Here is a 19,873-nt window from a genome sequence, read left to right as displayed (position 1 = left end):
TGATTTTGGCGTGGATCATGATTCCAGTGTGGAGGGGTCAAGTTGCAAGTCAGGCTCTGCAGTGAATGTTGAACCTCCTTAGGATTCTTTCTTTCTCTCCCTCCGCCCCTCTCCCCCGCTCATGCTCTCTCTCACTCTCTCTAGAATAAATAAAATAAAATAAAAAAAGATAAAAGCCCAACCAAGCCAGTGTCCCTGATAAGCCCAGCCCCCAATGCTTATTTGAATTCAGTGAGATCAAAAGAAATTAGCAGAAGAATCACCCAGACAACCAACAGAATCGTCAAAAATAGAATTATGATTTTTAAACCACTAAGCTTTGAGTTGGCTTATTTTATAAAGCAGCAGATTTATGATACACTTAAGAAAGACCATATACTTGACCATAAAATCATCTCAATAAAGTTCAGTGGATTTAAGTCATACAAAGTATCTTTTTAACCACAATGAATTAAATTATAAATTTTATAAATTGATAACAAAAAGATCTAGAAAGTCTACAAATATTTTGAAATGAACCACATAGTTCTAAATACTCTATGGATCAAAGAAGAAGCCACAAGGGAAATTATAAAGTATTTTAAATAGGATGATAGGGAAAACAGTATGTTAAGATATATGAAATGCTGTTAAAATGTCATTTAGAGAGAAATTTGTAGTTTTCAGTGCTTATTTTAGAAAAGAAGAAAGCTTTTAATTCCATGATCTAAACCCTCACCTTAAGAAGCCAGACAGTCCCCCACCTGAGGTGCCAGGGTGGCTCAGTTGGTTGAGTGTCTGACTCGATTTTGGCTCAGGCCATGATTCCAAGATTGTGGGATGGAGCCTTACATCTAGCTCTATGCTAAGTGTGGAGCCTGCTTAAAATTCTCTCTCTTCCTCTCTCTGGCCCTCTGGCCCACTCATGTTCTCACTCTTGCTTTCTAAAAATATAAAGTAAAAAGTAGAATAAATAAATTAAATAGAAGAATCCAAAGAAGATAAAATTAAACTCAAATTTAGAAAATGGAAAGAAAAATAGTTATTGCTTCCAGATGCAGATATGGCTGTGAATATAGAGAACACCAGGACAATACCAACAAGAACCTTTGAGATAATGCAGGAATTTACAAGATCTCAGGATACAAGGTCCACATAGAAAAACCAATATATTACTACCTTCTAGCGAAAAATAATTATACAAGATAAAACATGATCTACAAAAAAACCATGAAATATTTAGAATAATTTTAACAAAATAGATAAAGTAACTAACTCCACACTTAAAATGTTAAGACGTGGTTGAGACTTAAAAAAATGAAATCCCATGTAAATGTTAACGTATTGAAAGACTCAACATTGTCTATGTGCCCCTAAGTTTATCTATCACTTCAGTGGAACGTCAAATGAAAGCCCAGCAGGCTGGCCGGTGCAGTCAGTCCTGGTCCATGTGGTGTAGGGGACGCTTTGGCCTCACCCCATATTCTAGGATTCTCCCAGTGGTGTCTTGTTTTTGAAGATTTGTTCATTGTTCTTGTGAGGGAGAGTAAAGTCAGGAACATCTTGGTCCGGAGGTTACCTTCTTCAGGAAACTTTCTCTGAACACTAGGTTTGGGTCATCCGTCCTTTCTATGCATCCTTTTCTTAAATTCTCACTTCTGGCATCAAAGTGCTTAAACCGCTTCGTTAAACTGCCTAAGATCATACACTTGGTGCTCTCAGCTTATCTTTTATTCTCTGTTCCCAGGCAGACTCCCCTCACTGTCACCTCAGGAGCAATCCCTTGGGCTTATTGCCTCTGTGGCCCATTTTTTTCTTGTCCTCCCATTGTGGCTGCCTCTTCTGATTCTTTCCTTATCCTTTTTTGGGGGACAGTCTCTCCAGCCCATGTGGGGAGCTGGTCCTTAGCAATCTACCCAACAAGAGCAACTAGGAGCCTCACTGTGTGCCTGGGGCAGGATACTCTGAACAGTGACATAATGGTGATGGTGTCACTTTGTTGTCCAAGCCAGGAGTAACGAATAAAAAAGGGGAGGTAGAGAAGTTAGTGCCCTGAGAGCTGCAGCTAACAAAACTAATCACATTGTGAAGTTAAATGGTGTTCAATGGTGTCACTTTTTCTTCTCCTGGTCTCTGAAAGAGCTTTGGCTCTTTCTCATTGTTAAATCTTTACTTTCCTAAGAGTATCATGGGAAGCATGTCCCACAGAGCATTTCCAGATTCTGTCCACATTGTCCTTATTGTCATAACAGCTTCTGGGCAGAACTCTTGTGTTCCCAAAGCCCTAGGACAGCTGTGATAAGGAACTAGAGGTATGACGGCATGAGACATTTCTCCCCCTGGTTCCAGGCACTCACAGCGGATGTCCCTTCTGGGGTCCGGCAGCTGAGATGGGACGTTCCTGCTTGACTGCTGCATCGAGCAGGATTTTAAAGCACCTTTGTCACCATTTCCACCCTACACTCATTAGGCTCCATTTCCTATGTATTTTGCAGCAAATCTCTTTTTTCTACTTGCAGCACTAGAAATAGATAATTTTCTCCTGAAAGGCCATGTTGTAAGTAGAAAAAGTTCTCAGAAATATGAAGCAGTTACAAGAAAATTAAGTGACCTCTAACTTGTTTTGGAAAATCAATATCAAATGCTTTGGGGTAACGTTTATGACGTGTTTTCTAAAAAAAAAAGAAAAAAAACGCATCACCAAAATTTTACCGGAAATCATGCATAGTTTTCATTCTCCCACTGGCTCCCAGTGTCTATACTTCCTAGGGGGAAAATTCCTTAAAATAACTTTGAAGTCTTTGACTAATTTATTAGATAAATCCACGGTGTATAAAATAGCATCTTTATGAGGTAATTAATTAATCTCTAGTTTCCACTGGGACCTGGAACTTTGAGCTTTGCTATAAATTATAGCACCTGCTGCAATTCTGTATTACACACACATTATGGGAGCTTTTTTTTCCTGAGCTGATAAAATGGGATTGAACTAATTGCCTCAAGTATTTTCTTAAGATTTTAAACCAATTATTTCTTCATATATTGGATGTCAAATTATTTTTATATTATATCATTTAGGCAAACACGTTTTGAAAATACAAGACTAAATATTGCCCCTGAAGTTTGATAAATGATGACCTTGGAAAGAAGAAATTTAATCATCAGATATTTGTAGTCTACCTTCATTAAAATTTGCAAATACTGAAAAAGCAAGCTACAAGAGAACATATGGACAAATTATGACCTTTGTGTAAAATGACACATCAATTATTAGATGATTGCTGATCTAATTCTGGATTGGCAAAGTCAACTTAATTTTGCTGTTTCACTCCATAGATAAGGGAGGAATGATTAGCACACTATCAAAAATAATGAACTGTGTTAATAATGTGAAAAAAAGACCCAAAAAGGAAAAGAATAATAGTCTTAGACTGAAACAGAAGCAATAAAGACAGCTTGCTTTATTTTGGCATCTATTTAGTTAATGAGACATATGGAATACAAAATATTAATCATGTTTAAGAAAAATCAGATGATAATCTTTATTCTGAGAAGTGTTTGGGAGTATTCTCAATAATAGAGACACTATCTTCTACTTCACAAGATCTATGATGTGCTTTCCTCTTCAGAATTATGAGTTTTCTTGTCTTCTGAGAGAGGGGAAGAAATCCCACTCAGTGCCCCCAATATTTCTACTGCACTATTTAATTTATAGCAGTAGCACCTGTGTGTGATTGCTGCCTGCTATTTTGTAGGATTTGGTAGGATTTCTCCAAACTCATTGGGGGGTATGACCACAGTCCATTTTATTTTAGCCCTACCTTGAGAACAGAGAGTGTTGCCCACAGGAATTGGGTTAGAGGGGGATATTTATCCCCCAGCAATGACCTTGCCAACTCTTACCACCTGAAGCTTGAACACCATCTTCTCATGGTTGCCTGTGGAGTTCAGACCCCACTACGTAGTCAACCCCAAAGAGATGGATCATGTGTTCACAGGTATTTTCTGCCCCCACCAATGAGAAACTTCTCATCATTACTGAAACAGACCTCTCTTTTACCCCCAAGGAGCCATTCCCAAAATTGCTTCTCCATTTGTCTGATTGGTAAACTCCTGCTCATGTTTCAACACCCAAGTAATGTCGGCTCCCCGTAACTCCTTTCCCAGCCACCCCAGGGATTTCTGACCTCTCCTCTGATCTGCCACCTTCATTTGCTCACCTGTATCCTGTCACACATGCTGCAGTGCACTGTGTCCCTACAGCCTCCCTGCCCACCTAGGTCATTCAGTGGCCCACTGCGAAAGTATCTGGCACACAAGATACTCCGTAAATGTCCTTCAAATTACTGGTTGAAAAGAGACAGGTTTTATAATATTGGGAAAGATTTTTTAAATAATCAAAGCATTTCCAACTTATTTCCTTACATTAATGCTTTTGATATTTAAGGGAGGCCAGGTTTGAATTACAGCACTTGCAACTGTAAGTTAGTTGTTTATATCATAACTCATATTGCATATTAAAATTTTAATTATTGTTAAGCAGTGAATTCAATTCCATAAATGCATGCCTCCTCCCCCACCCGGAGTGCTTCTTCTGAGTTTTTATGCAATCATTTCACAGAGGGTACATTTTGTTGAGTGGAAATTCTGCCAGATCCTTATTTCAAGATGGACTTAGGTCTCAGGTGGGTGTGTGATGTGTGTGTGTGTGTGTGTGTGTGTGTGTGTGTGTGTGTGTTAGGAGGTGTGAAGGTGATGAGGGGAAACAGAGGTACAGATGAAATGTACACCTAAAGGGCAAGGTGCTGGAGAAGCCTAGGGACGCATATTCCTTCCAGGCCGACAAGCTCACTGTGCACTCTCTTGGTGACATCTCCACCTTGTGCATCCTACACTGAGAGGCATTTCCCATCCATGACTTTTTGTTTTGAGTTGGTATGAATACAAAAGTGTGCACCAATTAGAAGGACAGACTTGTTAAATATGGAGCAGCAATAATCTAATCTGTGTCTGTCTCTTTATCCAGTATTTTTAATGTGATGCTCTGAACAGTTCCCACAATTATTCTCCATTAAACGTGTTGTGGTTGATGGCTCCTCATCATGATTAAACTGCCCAGGACAAACATCAACATCCATGGGGTACAGATAATGGGTTGTTTCTTTGACAGCAGACTGGCGTTCCCTGGTTTCTTCAGTAATTAATCTGCTTTTCTGTTCCAGGTGACAAGATTCTGAGAGACCGAAACCAAATTCATAGCACTGACCACTACCTCTCGGCGTCGACCCAGGACTGTGCTCGTGTAATATCAGGGAGCACAGTCAGAATAAAACAAGCGACACAGAGAATGAGAATATTTATCACTCTCATTTCCTACAACTTCCCCATAACACTGTTGAGTTCTCCTTCTTTCATACTTCCTGATTCCTTCTTCCCATTTATGCAAATTAGCACATCCTTAACTCATTTGTGACAGTTTTTAAACTGGGAAACTACTATTTCTAGTTTTGGTGGGATTTGCCATGTAGGAATCACAGTGCTTCCTTTAAACACTAACTATTCTATTATGAATCATCCACAGGTCATTTTTAGAAAATAGAATGGAAAGCCTTTTATTTCCTATGCTTTAAAATCTACTCAATTACTTCAAATGACTTACATGTTCAACTCGTGTTCCAAAGGAAAGCATGATTGCCTGACTCTTCATTTACTGTCATTGTTCATTAAAATGTGCCATTTCCCTCCATTAGGAGGATTAAAAGGTGGAAAATCTCCAGGTGCCACTAGTTAGCAAACTGTTCCTGGGGAGCCAATAGCCTCATTTTTCTTTTCCTCTTTTCACTTAAAAAATACTTATCTAGTGAAAGCAAACACTTCTTGCTGCTGGTGAATATATTTCCCAGGACTTCATTAAACCAAGTAATAGGATTAGTGTTTAAATGATTAAGTAGGTATATAAGCTTTTACACAAAGAAAATGTAATTAAGATAGTGCTCACAGACATCAAGACACTAATAATTAACCCAAACGACTGCCATAGGTCTATAAGAGGGTTATGCAAATGTGAGGCGGTGTTATTATTCCTTCATGAGCAATGGTATGACGTTTTGGTGACGTTTTAGGGTTGTACGTGTACGGAATGTCCTGCCTACTTGTATGTAACAGAAGTACGTTATACGTCCTGGAGGAGGACTACTTTTTCCCCACTCATCTTTAACTGTTGATAAGCTCTCTGTACTGTTGCACAAGCTAGAAAACGAGCCAGCGTTCCTAGAGCTTGTGTTCCAGTGACAGATTATTTCATCCCAGCAAAATCTCCGTTTACACCTGGCACTAGGCGTGAGGCATGCAGAGGACCAGTCCGCAGCACTGCAAAGCACAGGACACTGCGAGCCCATTGGCATCTTGGCATCTGCCCACAGAGTTCCGTTCGTGCATGCCTGAAAAACTACACATGGAGCAAAACATGTGATAAAAAATATATTTAAAACAAGCAAGAAAAAATAGTCTCAGCCTTCAGGATAACTTCCATCATTCTTTGAACCAAGTAGAGTTAAATTATATGTATCATGATTTCAAGTACCAACTTATAAAAGATGTGAGAAATCAGAAAACAAAGAACCAGAGAACTCTTTTTTTTTTCAGAAAAATGTATTTGCAATTCAAATGTTCATATAAAAAGCATAAATTTTAAAAAGTTCATAGATGTGTGTTTTTAGAAGTGCTATGGTTTCACCATTCATTGCAATTACATTCCAAGATGTGCAGGGTAGTCCCCACCACGCTTCTGTCACACAGAAGTCACTCTCATCACCACCTCCCCTGAGCTGTTATCTTCGGACAGATCTTCATGGGGCCTCATCCGGTTGAACAGGTGTAATAACACATAGCCACACTGAAACCTGGGGGAAGTTAACTGCGTTGGGTGGACCAAATTCCTGTTCCGCAGGGCCGTCAGCGGCAGCCATAAAGTCCTGCTTGTGGAAGACTCTCCCCGGCTACTTTCTTCGATGTCTGTGGCTTTATCATAATTTAATACATCCCAGTGTAAGTTAACAGCCCGCCAGCGTTTAAACACTCTGTAAACTGCAGCTCCTTCATGGACAATGAGACCTAAAAATGGAAGGGGGGGAAGAAAGGCTGGTCATAATCAAAAGTCAAGAATGTTGTTTCATATACAAATAAGGGATTAAAGAAAAGTCAATTCTCTGTTACTCATTGCCATAAAAAAATATGGTATCCAGACTACTGAAATGTCACAGCTAACGGCAAGCTACTGTCCATATGAAACAGGAATAATCACTATCCAAGGAATAAGAACACACTGACATGCATAGAGGAAAATTATCACGGGTATAATGAACTTGCTCCATTATGGCTCAGAACACACCGTGGGCACTTATGTTGCCTTAAGAGAACCATTAGGTTTATTGAGTCATTCATCATATACTTGAGTACCCACTGTGGACCATGTACTATGTTAGGGGCTTGGTTTCAACTGACAACTTAATTTGGGAAAGAGACAGAGTCACCACCATCTTCCCAGTTCCTAAAGCAATGTCTGACACAGAGGAGGTATGAGGTAACTTTTTCTTCTTTCCACGGTCTTCAGCAATTCAACAAAAATGGATTAGGCACCTTGAGAGTTTCGTGTACATTATCTCATCCAGTGTTCACCACAGCCTTATGAAACGAGTATGAGCATGTCCCCCATTTTACAAACAAGGAACGAGCTCAAGAACAGACACCTAGTAGCAGTGGAGCTGGGATTCAAACCCAGGCAGCCCGGCTCCAGAGACCTTACTCTTTGCTGCTATGCAGTAAATTGGATGATTACACGTTTCTGAGACACTCTAGGAAAATAAAAAGGTAATAAAAGAACCTCAGGGACCATAAACTCGCAGTCTGTAAATCGGATATGGCGTCCTGATACATGGCTCCCATTCTACCATCCAGTCCAGATCCCACCACACCCTGCTTTTTTCATACATTTGCATTTCAGTGTGTGGTCGAAAAGCTTTTGAAATGGTGACCCCTCACAAAAAGAAATTCCCTGAGAGAGGTCCCCTCAGAGTGAGAAATGAGAAGGAGTTCTTTTCCTTCAGGAGGATGAAATTCCACTGAAAGTAGATAGAGAGATGAATGAAAAGTCTTTTTTTAGATGGAATACAGCACATAAGTAGAGGGTGTCAGTTGGCCACAAGCACCATTTAATGACAAATTGGAAAGTGAGCAGATCCTGTGTCCCAGGATGTAGACCTTGAGTTCATGACCTAGAGAAACTCTTGTAAATGTGAACAAGGAAGCATGTTCAAACATGTTTATTACGTAATTTTTAGTATTTGAGGGGGAAAAATAGCAAACCATCTCAAAGTACGTGTGGAGAGGAATGGATAAATTGTATTGTGCGGATCCAGCGGACCATGACAACACAATTGAAGGGAACAAAGTCACTAACATGGATAAATCTTAACAGAGAGAAACTCTCAAAGCCGTATGGAAAAAAAAAATGAAAGTTTTAGAAAGAAATTATTGGGGTAAAAAAATACTACTCATTTTTACAGATTCAGATATATAGGTAAAAAGTATCAAAACATGCATAAAAAATAATTATGAAATTCATGACAGTGGAAAGAAATGAAATGAGATCCAGAAGAGGCTTCAAATAGGCCTTTTGACTGTATCTCTAAAGTCTTTTTTTTTTTAAAGTTTATTTACTTATTTTGAGAGAGCAGGGAGAAAGAGAGCTTGAGTGGGGTGGGAGGGGCGGGCAGAGACAGAGGGAGAGAAAGAATCCCAAGCAGGCTCTGTTCTATTAACATGGAGCCCAATGCAGGGCTCAATCTCATGATGAGATCATGACCTATGCTGAAGTCAAGAGTCTGACACTTAACCAACTGAGCCACCCAGGCACCCCTTTAAGATCACATTTTTTAAGCTGGATGGTGATGTTCAACATATTCTATGTATTTTTTTTTGTGCCTGGATAATTCATACTTTCAAAAATTACAGAGAATTTATTAGGAAAATTTATCTAAGATGTATTGAGGCACAGACAACTGAACTAGGGAGATTACCACATTGCATGTGAGCAGCAGAGTGGACACAGGAAGGACAGACTAATACACTTGTCAAAGAAAAACTATAATAGAAATGGTAATGCAAGAAGGGGAAAAAAATCAGAGTCTCATGTTTTTAAGGCTAGGGGAATGGGTGATTTAAAGGATGATAGCAATCTTTCCAAAGGTACAATGAGTGAGGGTTTTGAACATGGTTTTGTTGGGGGGATTACTTCAATTTCTTTTGTCACCTAAAACAATGGCAGGAAGCTGATGGTGAGACCCCATTTTTTAAAATATCACAACTAGCTAATATCAGGATTTAGGTTTTACATCACTCCTTTACCAGGATATAAACTTCTGACACACACGACTTAAGAGAATCCCAAGGATGATTTAAGAGGTTTCCAAAGGCCACTTAAAACATGCATGTGGTTTAATCAATAAAAATAAATAATAAATAATTGTGTAACACCACCAAAATAATGAGACAAAATAGAAACTTCAGTATATCATAGCAACTGCAAATGATTGTTTTGATCAACTCCATTTTTCTAAGGAAAACTTGACATAACTGATCAGATATTCTGGGGAAACAGCCAGAATGAGGAGTAAAGACTACCAGATAGTAATTGATGATTCTATTATTAGCCTTCTAATTCTCTGTGGGCAATGATTAAGTTTTCTGGTTCTATTTTTCCTCATTAAAACACAATCATAGTACCTAATCTATACATTCAGCAGGATAGTATGAAGACAAATTGAAATTCATCAATCATAATGCACTCAAACTTCCTTGAGATGGTGGTTCTATAAACACAAGATATTATTATTAATTAAAAAGCCAATAGTGAATCTATGTGATGAGAAACATTCATCCACACTAATCACAAAACCATTGCAGCCTGCAACAAGTTCACTCTGGAGAAGTACAGCCATGGGAGATAGCTTCACCCCCAGGAAACCACTCATTTCACAGGATCTTGTTGTTTTTTTTTTTTTATTGATTTCCTTTGAAAAGTCAGAAATCAGATCATTTACTAGAGCTTAAAGTCATTTTCTGGGAATACATTCCTTGTAGCCCTTTTCTAAATACATAAATCTACCCAATGTGCAGAAATAAATCCCACAGGTCTTTATAGTACATTCTGAATTCAGAGAGAGAGCTACGTGGAGTTTTCATGAAAACACAGTCCTCTTGAATTTTCAGCTCCATGTGCTGTTTCTTAATTGCATTTCAAGTTATGAATGATGCTTAAATTTTGTTTTATTTCACATGAGTGCTAAACATTATTCCTTGCCCTTTAGAAGCTTAAATTTTCCTGAAATAGGAGGAAGGCTGTCCCACCCTTGAGGTCCTCTCTAATGTGCATCTTCCCTTTCTTCCTTAAATCTTCTAGAGTTGTAGCAAATGCTTTTTGTACTCGAGGTAATGAGAACATATGGTACTAAGATGATCAAAATCCAAGAGTAAAGATTCATTCAAATCTAGTCTCTAGTCCATATGTTGAAAATCCAACTACTAACATTCATGCTGCCATGCTTTCTTACTGATGATCTTGTCTCCTCTTGTTTCCGAACTGAGAAATCCATTTCCCCCAGTACCTTCACTCTCTGAGTAATACCATAAGTTAAGCCTTAAAATGAATTTGTCATCTTGGCATTTCAGGTCATATAAAAACAGGCTTAGATTTATTTTTTCTTTCCCCTTTTTTAAATTTAAAAAAAATTTTAAATTTATTTTTGAGGGACAGAGAGATAGCATGCGCAGGGGAGGGTCAGAGAGAGAGGGAGACACAGAATCCGAAGACAGGCCCCAGGCTCTGAGCTAGCTGTCAGCACAGAGCCCAGTGCAGGGCTCAAACTCACAAACTGTGAGATCATGACCTGAGCCGAAGCCGGATGCAAAACCGACTGAGCCACCCAGGTTCCCTTGATTTATTTTTTTTATCTGAGTCACTAGACCTGAAAGGAAAAGCAATGATAATTTCTATAAAATGTAAATACTAAATGTAAATTTTAAATCTTAAATATTAATGCAACATTACTAAATAGCACAGATGTCAACAAGGGGTGATTTATGAGAATTTGGGGGATTGAGAGTTCAGTAAGTATGTATGTGTGTGTATGTGTTGGTTGGTCGGTTTTTGTTTGTTTGTTAGTTTTTTATCATTTTCCTGCCAGTAACATTTAATTTGAGCATCACCTTATTGATGTTCAAAGGAACATTTTCGTTAGGGAATAATATTTTTAAAAAAGAGAAACTTTAAATATTTCTGGTTTCACTGAAATAAAAGTAGAGTGTTGATGTGTAGGTAAAATATATCCCAAATTTGTACATGGTATGTTGGTTGAATTTTCTCTATGGTAGTAGAAAATGAATTAATTTCCCAAATAAATAATGGGGAAGAAACATTAAGGTACCATGTTTACATGCTCACATGTGCAAGCATGTACACACATATGCACACACATCACTTGTCCATGTTTATTGCAACACAAATAATGTGTTACAATTAACAGAAACTTGCAAAAGTTATAATCAAATGCAAACAACTTTTGATATTAACAATCAAACTACTGATCAATTCATTTCATTTTTTATGTTACCAGTCTCAGCTCTTGTTCAAATAGGTTTGGCTGATTTTCAAATCTTAAATTTTCATCAAGGATCTATTTTGTGCCAAGCACTGTGCTAAGTGCTTTATGCACATGATTTTCATTTAGTCTTGACAGCAACTCTACAAATAGACACCATGATTGAACAATTTCATGGTTGAAGAAAATGAGACTTAGATTTAATAACTGTCCAACATCATGAAGATATAAGAATAAGAGCAGAAATTGGAGCTCAAATTTGTCTACATACAAACTTTGCATACTATAGTCCTATCCATGCTAAATTTCCAATGTAAGGCAGTCTCTCCTAATCAGACAATGAAGATCAACTAAAAGAACTCTTGCTATGGACTGAATGTATCTCTCCAAAATTCTCACCTTGAAGCTCTAATCCCTGATGTGATGGTATGTGGAGGTAGGGCCTTTGGGAGGGTAATTAGGACAGTTTTAGTCATGAGGGTGAGGTTCTCATGATTGGATTAATGCCCTTATATAATCTGGAAGAGACACCAAGGAAAGACCATGTGAGAACATATGAGAAAGACAACTATCTACAAACCACGGAGACCTAACCAGACCCTGTATATGCTAGCATATTGATCTTGGACCTCCTGTCCTCAAAAACTATAAGAAATAAATTCCCTGTGTTATTTTGCTATAAAGGCATGAACAGACAAAGCCAGACCTTGTAGACCTATACCACCCTCATTTAAAACATGAGTAAAGTCCTGGAGACTGTGATTTTGGCAAAGTTATACAATTAACTGCCATTTTTAATATCCTATGGGTCACTGACACTGTTATATCTCCAAGAGGGCCAATGAAGCAGTCCCCTCCTCTTCTTCCTTTCTCTTCTTTCTCTAACAAGAAAGTTGTTAAAGACAACACTGTAAGTGGTGAGAGCTTCATCTGGGAAGCGGCCTCCGTCCTGAGATTTCCCAAGAAGTGCAAGGTCCTGATGAAACCACAGAGGAACACAGGTGAAAGCCCTGTGTACTGTTCACTCAGAGCAACCTTTGGATGAGCTACAGAACATGCAATGCACATCAGCTATTTGGTCAGAAAAGACTCTTGACAGTGAAAATGTTCAATATTTTTAGATTAAACTTCACCAATGTCCATTGCTAAAATCTATTTTTCTCTCTGCTCATCTCTCTCAGTGAAATTTACACATACTCTATAAAATGTAACCTATGTCATTCTGAGAAGTCAGCATGCAACAGAAGAATTGGAACATTGGGTTCCATTTCATCCCACTTAAGAACAGTTTAGAACCAATTTCAGAAAATGGAAATATTAAGTTTTTTTAATCTTATTTATTTTTGAGAGAGAGAAAGACAGAGGGTGAACAGGGGAGGGGCAGAGAGAGAGAAGGAGACACAGAATCTGAAGCAGCTCCAGGCTCTGGGCTGTCAGCACAGAACCTGACATGGGGCTCAAACTCACAGACTGAGATCATGACCTGAGCTGAAGTCAGACACTTAACCAACTGAGTCACCCAGGTGCCCCCAAATGGTCCAATTTTTGACTCCTTGATTTCCACTACTTGAAGACCAGAGCATGGTTGTATAAGAAGGGTCAACTAAATGAGACTGTGGTCCAAGACACCCTTTGTTGCATAATCTTTGTTGGAGTGTCATAAAATGCATTAATCTTTCTGGCTTATTTTTTCCAACCTACCCCAAATTTAAATGCCCGAGAGTTATGGAAATTTAGATGTTAGTGTAGAGGTCAACAACTTAAACACTTAAATCATCCCCCCAGTGCCGAGTCTTGTTAATATGAATCTTGAAGAAATAAACATGAGTGATTACTTGTTTGCATACTGAATGCTTTTTGTTGTGGAGCTTAAAAAAATGCAAAAATATGAAATTTACAGAGATGAAAATTGAAAGAATATATATATCCTCACAGAAGTCACTAGACTCATGCAACAAAGCCATCAGAAATTGAGGTCTTAAAAGCCAACTGGGAACTACAATGTCTTAATTATATATGAGGATTTTTGTGAAAATGTATATCCACTGTTGCCCATATCAGAAAAAATAATGTAAAGAAATATCCCACATAAAATGCACTTACATCTATTTAAAATGAGTTAATTTTTCTCTTGTTGACTATAAATTATATATGTGTGTTTATATACGTGTGTGTGTGTGTGTGTGTGTGTGTGTGTTCACAGAACCAAGTTGAGAATGGCGGATTAATCATGAAATCATAAAACTTAGGAGCTCAAACGCTCAAACTATTGGTAATAAAATCTTCTGTGTAAGAAATGTAATAAGAATAAGAATTATTCACAAAGTTCCCACAGCATGAAAACCCTTGCAACTAGGGGCTGGCTAATGCCCAAATACCGGTGATCTGACCCACCCCAGGCCCAAAGCAGAGTATGTAACAGTACACATGAAGAAATGATTATTCAATAGGGAAGGCGCCAAGTGATTGCTTCTCTGAGAGTACACCAAGGAAAATTCACAGCGTCTGTTTTATGACCCAGCTACTCTCTGTGTCCTCCTGTCGGCTCAACGAAACCTGCAGTCCTCAGCCTGTGCACAGAGAGCACAGTGGTGCTGGATTGGCAGTGGCTGCTCGATCATCATCAGTGTTGATGACATCACTGGCTGGTGGTAGAACAAGATGGCAAAGCCAAACTTTAATACGGTGTATAATAGTTTACTAACTGGTGGGGAGTGAAGCACACTCTCTTCTGAAAGGTCCTGACATAGGTTGAATTTGCTTCCTGACCTACCACCTCTATTACAGCTAATGACCATCCCGAGTCAATTAAGCTAAAACCTTGGAATCGCCTAGATGCCTCTATGCACTAAATTCTGCTAATTCTATCTTCTTAGAAAGTCTGAGATGAACCCATAAGACAGAGAATTCTCCAGAATGATCATGCTCCTACATTTTCACAATGAACTATCATTAAACATGCTTCAAGATCCATATTCTCTCATAATTTCTTCTCTGACCCACTTGGGATTAATCCTTCCCTCCTACCTCTGCCACTCCAAATAGGAAGTACTTGCCCTGTTTTACCTATTACTGGTACTGGAATAATTTGTTTATATGGCTGTGACCTCAATCAGCTGTGTTCTCCCTGATAACAGAGACCTTATTCCTGCTTCAATGCTTGAAACATAGTAGAAACTCAATAAATCTTTGCGAAATGAGAGGGGATGAGAAAGAGGAAAGTAGGCGTGCTTACAATGTAAAGGAGAACAAGAGTCCATGTAAGTCTAGTCATGAAGGTGCCACTAAAACGAAGTGTTGTTCTTTAAAATGGTAGAGTAGGGGCGCCTGGGTGGGTTAGTTGGCTAAGCGTCTGGCTTCGGCTCAGATCATGATCTCACGATTTGTGGGTTTGAGTCCCACATTGGGCTCTGTGCTGACAGCTAACTCAGAGCCTGAAGCCTGCTTCAGATTCTGTGTCTCCCTCTCTTTCTGACCCTCCCTTGCTCATGCTGTCTCCTCTCTCTCTCTCTCTCTCTCTCTCTCTCTCTCTCTCAAAAATAAAATATTAAAAAAAAAATTTTAAATAAAATAAAATGGTAGAGTAATGGGATACCTCGGTGGCTCAGTTGGCTAAGTGTCCAACTCCTGGTTTGGGCTCAGCTCATGATCTTGGGGTTTCATGAATTCTAGCCCTGAGTAGGGTTCTGAGCTGACAGCATGGTGTCTGCTTGGGATGCTCTCTCTCCTCTCCCCATGTGCTGTCTCTCTCAAAATAAATAAATAAACTTAAGAATGAAATAAAATAAACTAGTAGAGTAATATCTTAAGATACCAAACTAAGACATGCACTCTAAGACTAGAGATGTAAAGGTTTTAGGAACTGGGGCCCATGTTCCATACATACATGAGTATATGTATGGGTGTACACACACACACAAACACACACACACACACACACATGCACACACACATACACATGGCCTGGCAGGGGGTAGAAGAGCTAAAATTCTTTACTGGGACTCATTTTCAGTCCATGTAAATTGTAGCTAACTCTCGTGAGGTCTTGTTGGCCTGGTCATCAACTGTCTGCCTGCATCAAACAATCATGAACCCAGCTGGTCACACAATGACCACGCTCAGGCTGAAAGGCTAAGAGACTGATACAGATTTTTCTCTATTTCCAGGCAAAACAGGGGGAATAAAAGTGATGCTGTCCATTCAGCTGACTACTTGCTGCTCTAAGAAGCCAATCCATCAACCAATGATTTTAATGATTTATTTTCTTCCTTAGTAAATAGCCAACTCCTGATCTTTGAATCTTTACTAGTTCTGCCTCTTGAATCTACCTTTGGCATAGTCACAGAACATTCCTCAAAAGCTGCAAGCTTTGTTACATGTTATAAAATACATGATAGGTTAATTTTTTAATTTAATATTTATTATTAATTTTTGAGTGAGAAAGGTGGAGTGTAAGCAAAGGAGGGACAGAGAGAGATGGAGACACAGAATCTGAAGCAGTCTTCAAGCTCTGAGCTGTCAGCACAGAGCCCAACATGAGGCTCCAATTCATGAACCATGAGATCATGACCTGAGCTGAAGTCAGATGCTTAGTTGACTGAGCCACCCACATGCCCCGATAAGTTAGTTTTTTTTAAAGGATTAAGAGAATTCACTGGAAAGAAGAATTGTTATATCATCTAAGCTTCTACCCAAAAATGCTTGAGAAAAAAGTCACCTATAGATAGTTATTTCAATAAAAGAATTACCCCAATGCCCTTATAAATAAATGACAAAGATATCCTAGAGTCCTCCTATAACGAGAAGCATGGATTAGAACTAGTTTAATTTCAGCTGAATGCAACTTCAAGTCTGTGTTCAATTCATGAACAGATGAAACACCTTGTAGCAAAGGGGTAATGTCATATGTCATGGAATCAGCAGTGGACATAGTCACTGAATTTCAAAATTAGAAAACCCTGGGTATGATTTAATCCAACCCCTTTGCTTTGCAGGATGAGGGCTCTGAGTCCCACAGAGGTGACCTGGTTTGTGCAAGTGTCCATGGTTAGTTAGTGCTGGAGCCCAGAATCAGAGCCAGACCTTTGATGCCTGATCCAGGCTGCTTGCTCTAGAAGAGCTCAGACCTCAGGAGCCCTCCTTGGCCAAAGCCAGTCCACATTGGTGCCTCTTTGGTCCAAGGGATATCAAAGCAGATAAGTAGATAGAACCAAAATCTCTTCAATAACACCAGAGGCTGGGATGGTAAGTTCTCCTCTGGTCTTTATCTTAAAGGGCACACGAAAACATTGGAAAGAATTACAGTGACCCTCACAATTTGTAAAAGCAACTCCACAAACTCCAGTGTAATAGTGTTGTGTTAGAAAGTCCTATATGTCCATTTGCTGTGTTAAAGCTTTTAGAATTAGAAATCTACTTTGGTAGATTCCCATTTGTTTCTCACACTCTAGTATATGGATTAAAAATATTTCTGGGAGCCTGGGTGGCTCAGTCAGTTGAGCATCTGATTCTTGATTCCAGGTCAAGTCATGATCCCATGGTTGTGAGATTGAGCCCTGAGTTGGGTTCCACACTAAGCATGGAGCCTGCTTGAGATTCTCCACCCCACCTATCTCTTTTTCTCTCTCTCTCAAAATTTAAAAAAAATATAAGAAAAATTTAAAAACAGTTCTTAGAGGAGACTATTAGTGGAGACTATTAGTTTTCCTAGTGGCAAGTAGAAACAAACAGCTAGTTTTCCTCTTCTCCAATGGACAAAGTGTCTACTGCAAACTCATAGAACACAATTTTATTAATCTTTAGAGTAAAACATATAAGTATTGGTTGTTCAAGTTCTCAGGGTGAGAATAGTACTTAAAAAGATCTAAATCGAAATATCTAATTAACACTCTATTTATCTTTGCAACTTGTAATAGGCTATCTCATCTCTGTTGGCTTTGTTTTTCATTTCAATTAAATCATACAGGCAGTGGGTAAAAATTCCAAACAAAAGCTACCACTGAAACATAAATAAACTTTCTAACTCTTTGATTTCATTCACACATCAGTAAGATTTTTTAATTGAAAATATTATTGGAATTCTTAACCTGAATATTAAAATGCTCAGGTTTCCTTAATATTCTATTCTGTGATCTAGCAACAAAATCCAAGGTTTAGAGGTGATCGTTTACATACATAATTCCTATCAGGCAATTGTTTCACTCGGATCAGTCGAAAGAAAGAGATCACTTTGAGCATGCTCTATTAAATATTTTCCATTCTCTACTGCTTCTGTATATTCTGCATGGATCCATTCATTTAGAATAAATGAGTAGAGACTTCACAAAATAGCTATGTTACTTTGGATTTTTAGGGACAATTTTTCTCCATTTGTGATTTAAAATCAGATCCCCTATACCTCAAATAAATATTTATTCTTATTGTTATGCCTTAGGTGTTTGAGACAGCAATTAACATGGTTTCACTTCAAGAATAAACAGCAATATTTTGTAAATTAGCTATTCAAGCGCAGCATATAAGAAGGGGTATCTACTAAATAATAGAATGAACTGAATCACGTAAATATTCTTATGACAAGGTCTGGATTCCAATCTCCAGTCCCTCTTCCAATCTGGGTGAACTTGGCAAAAGTACTTAATGGGGCCTTAAATGTTCTCATCTCTGAGATGATACTAGTAGCAGTACTTACACTTAGTGGAGCACTGTGGGAATTAAGAGTGAAATTTAGGGGCACGTGGGTGGCTCAGTCAGTTAAGCATCCAACTTCAGTTCAGGTCATTATCTCTCAGTTTGTGAGTTCAAGCCCTGTGTCGGGCTCTGTGCTGATCGTGCAGCGCCTGGAGCCTGCTTTAGATTCTGTGTCTCCCACTCTCTCTGTCCCTCCCCTGCTCATGCTCTGTCTCTCAATAATAAATACATGCTAAAAAGTTTTTTTAAAAAAAGAGTGAAATTTGAGGAAAAGTGCTTAGAATCGTCCCTGGATGAAAAAAACATAGTCTTAGATATTATTGGAGAGAATTGTTCTTAACGCCTTATTTCTACCTATTTGGAAGCACCTGAAAATACATATGGGCTTCATTTCTATGGTCTTCTCTATGTTCCTCATGATCCAAGCATGTCTCCTGCTCCCTGTCAGCACACCCATGGTCCCCAACCTTCTGTGTCGTGCACAGAAGCATCATCTAGAAGAATCGTCACATTCACATTCTCTTCAGTTAATAAAGTTCTTCTCTGCAAAATAGTCCTAAGTAAGGGCTCCCTAAAGAGGTTCTGAAAAACAGTCTCCAGGTGTCTAGGTGAAGAGGGCTGCCTCTTTGCACCCTGCTTCCCATTACTGCACAATCGACTCTGATCTCTCCACCCGGGAAATCTTCCTGTCCCCCCGCCGAGGAGGCCCCGGTACTGGTCCTATCTCAGACTGGCCTAGGGACCCACTTAGATTTCGCTATGGTTGCCGCAGCCATATGTCAGCCTCCTTGTATTTAAATTCCCACAACTACTCTTCTGGAGAACAGTAAAGTCACACAAAAGGACGAGTAAAGTTGCACAGAACACATGCATGGCCACACGAGTCTGTGGTGCAGCCACGAGAGATTTTACCTCCTGGCCCTCGGCTGCTCTCAGCCATCACAGATGATCTGTCCCCTGGCTTCTGGCTCCCCTAAGCCCCCTCAACACACAGGACATCAGGCCCATGTGGACGACCCGACCTAAGGTACATGACCCTTGCCCTCTGCTGCCCTCCTCACTTCAGCCCGCGGCCCTTCCCTTCCAGAAACCATTCCAACAGCGAGCTTTGCAACTCTCCCACCCAGCGTGGACCACCACCCTCCAGGGCTTCTTACCCACTTTCTTAATCTCAGTGCATCCTCCTCCACCTCCTGAAGACTTCCCAACCTGCCATTTCCTTCTGGCTTTGGTTCCTTCCCCAGCACCGAGAAAGCACAGCCCAGCCTGTAACACTCTCCCAGGCCAGGGTGGGAGGGGGGGATGGGGGGGTGAAAGGCAAGGTTGACATTGCTGCTTTGTCCGTCTGCAACTCTCCGTTACAAACCCCATCTGAGCACAGCCTCAGAGCTCACCTCTCTGCACCTGCTGCTCATCCCTACTGGGTAAAACTACAGAGCCACATGGCTGCGAAGACTGGGGGCACACTTGCTCCAGCCTCTGGGGGGCGCGCCGTCGTGCCCAGTGGTCTTAATGCTCCAAAGCCCTCTGCAGCTGATCTTCATTTTTGA

The 19,873-nt window shown here is 39.6% G+C and overlaps 1 protein-coding gene across 1 annotated transcript in view; it reads right to left on the bottom strand.

Moving 5' to 3' along the window:
* Window positions 1–6,617: 6,617 nt before the first annotated feature.
* MARCHF11 (membrane associated ring-CH-type finger 11) overlaps window positions 6,618–19,873 on the bottom strand; it is a gene marked incomplete at its 5' end in the record, with an annotated part of 100,396 nt that continues 87,140 nt past the window's right edge. Inside the window, one exon of the mRNA XM_029941282.1 lies at window positions 6,618–7,092. Within this exon, the coding sequence (XP_029797142.1) occupies window positions 6,770–7,092 (323 nt within the window). The remainder of the gene's footprint in view (window positions 7,093–19,873) is intronic.

The sequence above is a fragment of the Suricata suricatta genome, chromosome 6 (assembly GCF_006229205.1).
Source record: "Suricata suricatta isolate VVHF042 chromosome 6, meerkat_22Aug2017_6uvM2_HiC, whole genome shotgun sequence".
Lineage (NCBI taxonomy): Eukaryota > Metazoa > Chordata > Mammalia > Carnivora > Herpestidae > Suricata > Suricata suricatta.
This window is presented reverse-complemented; position numbering and strand designations above follow the sequence as displayed.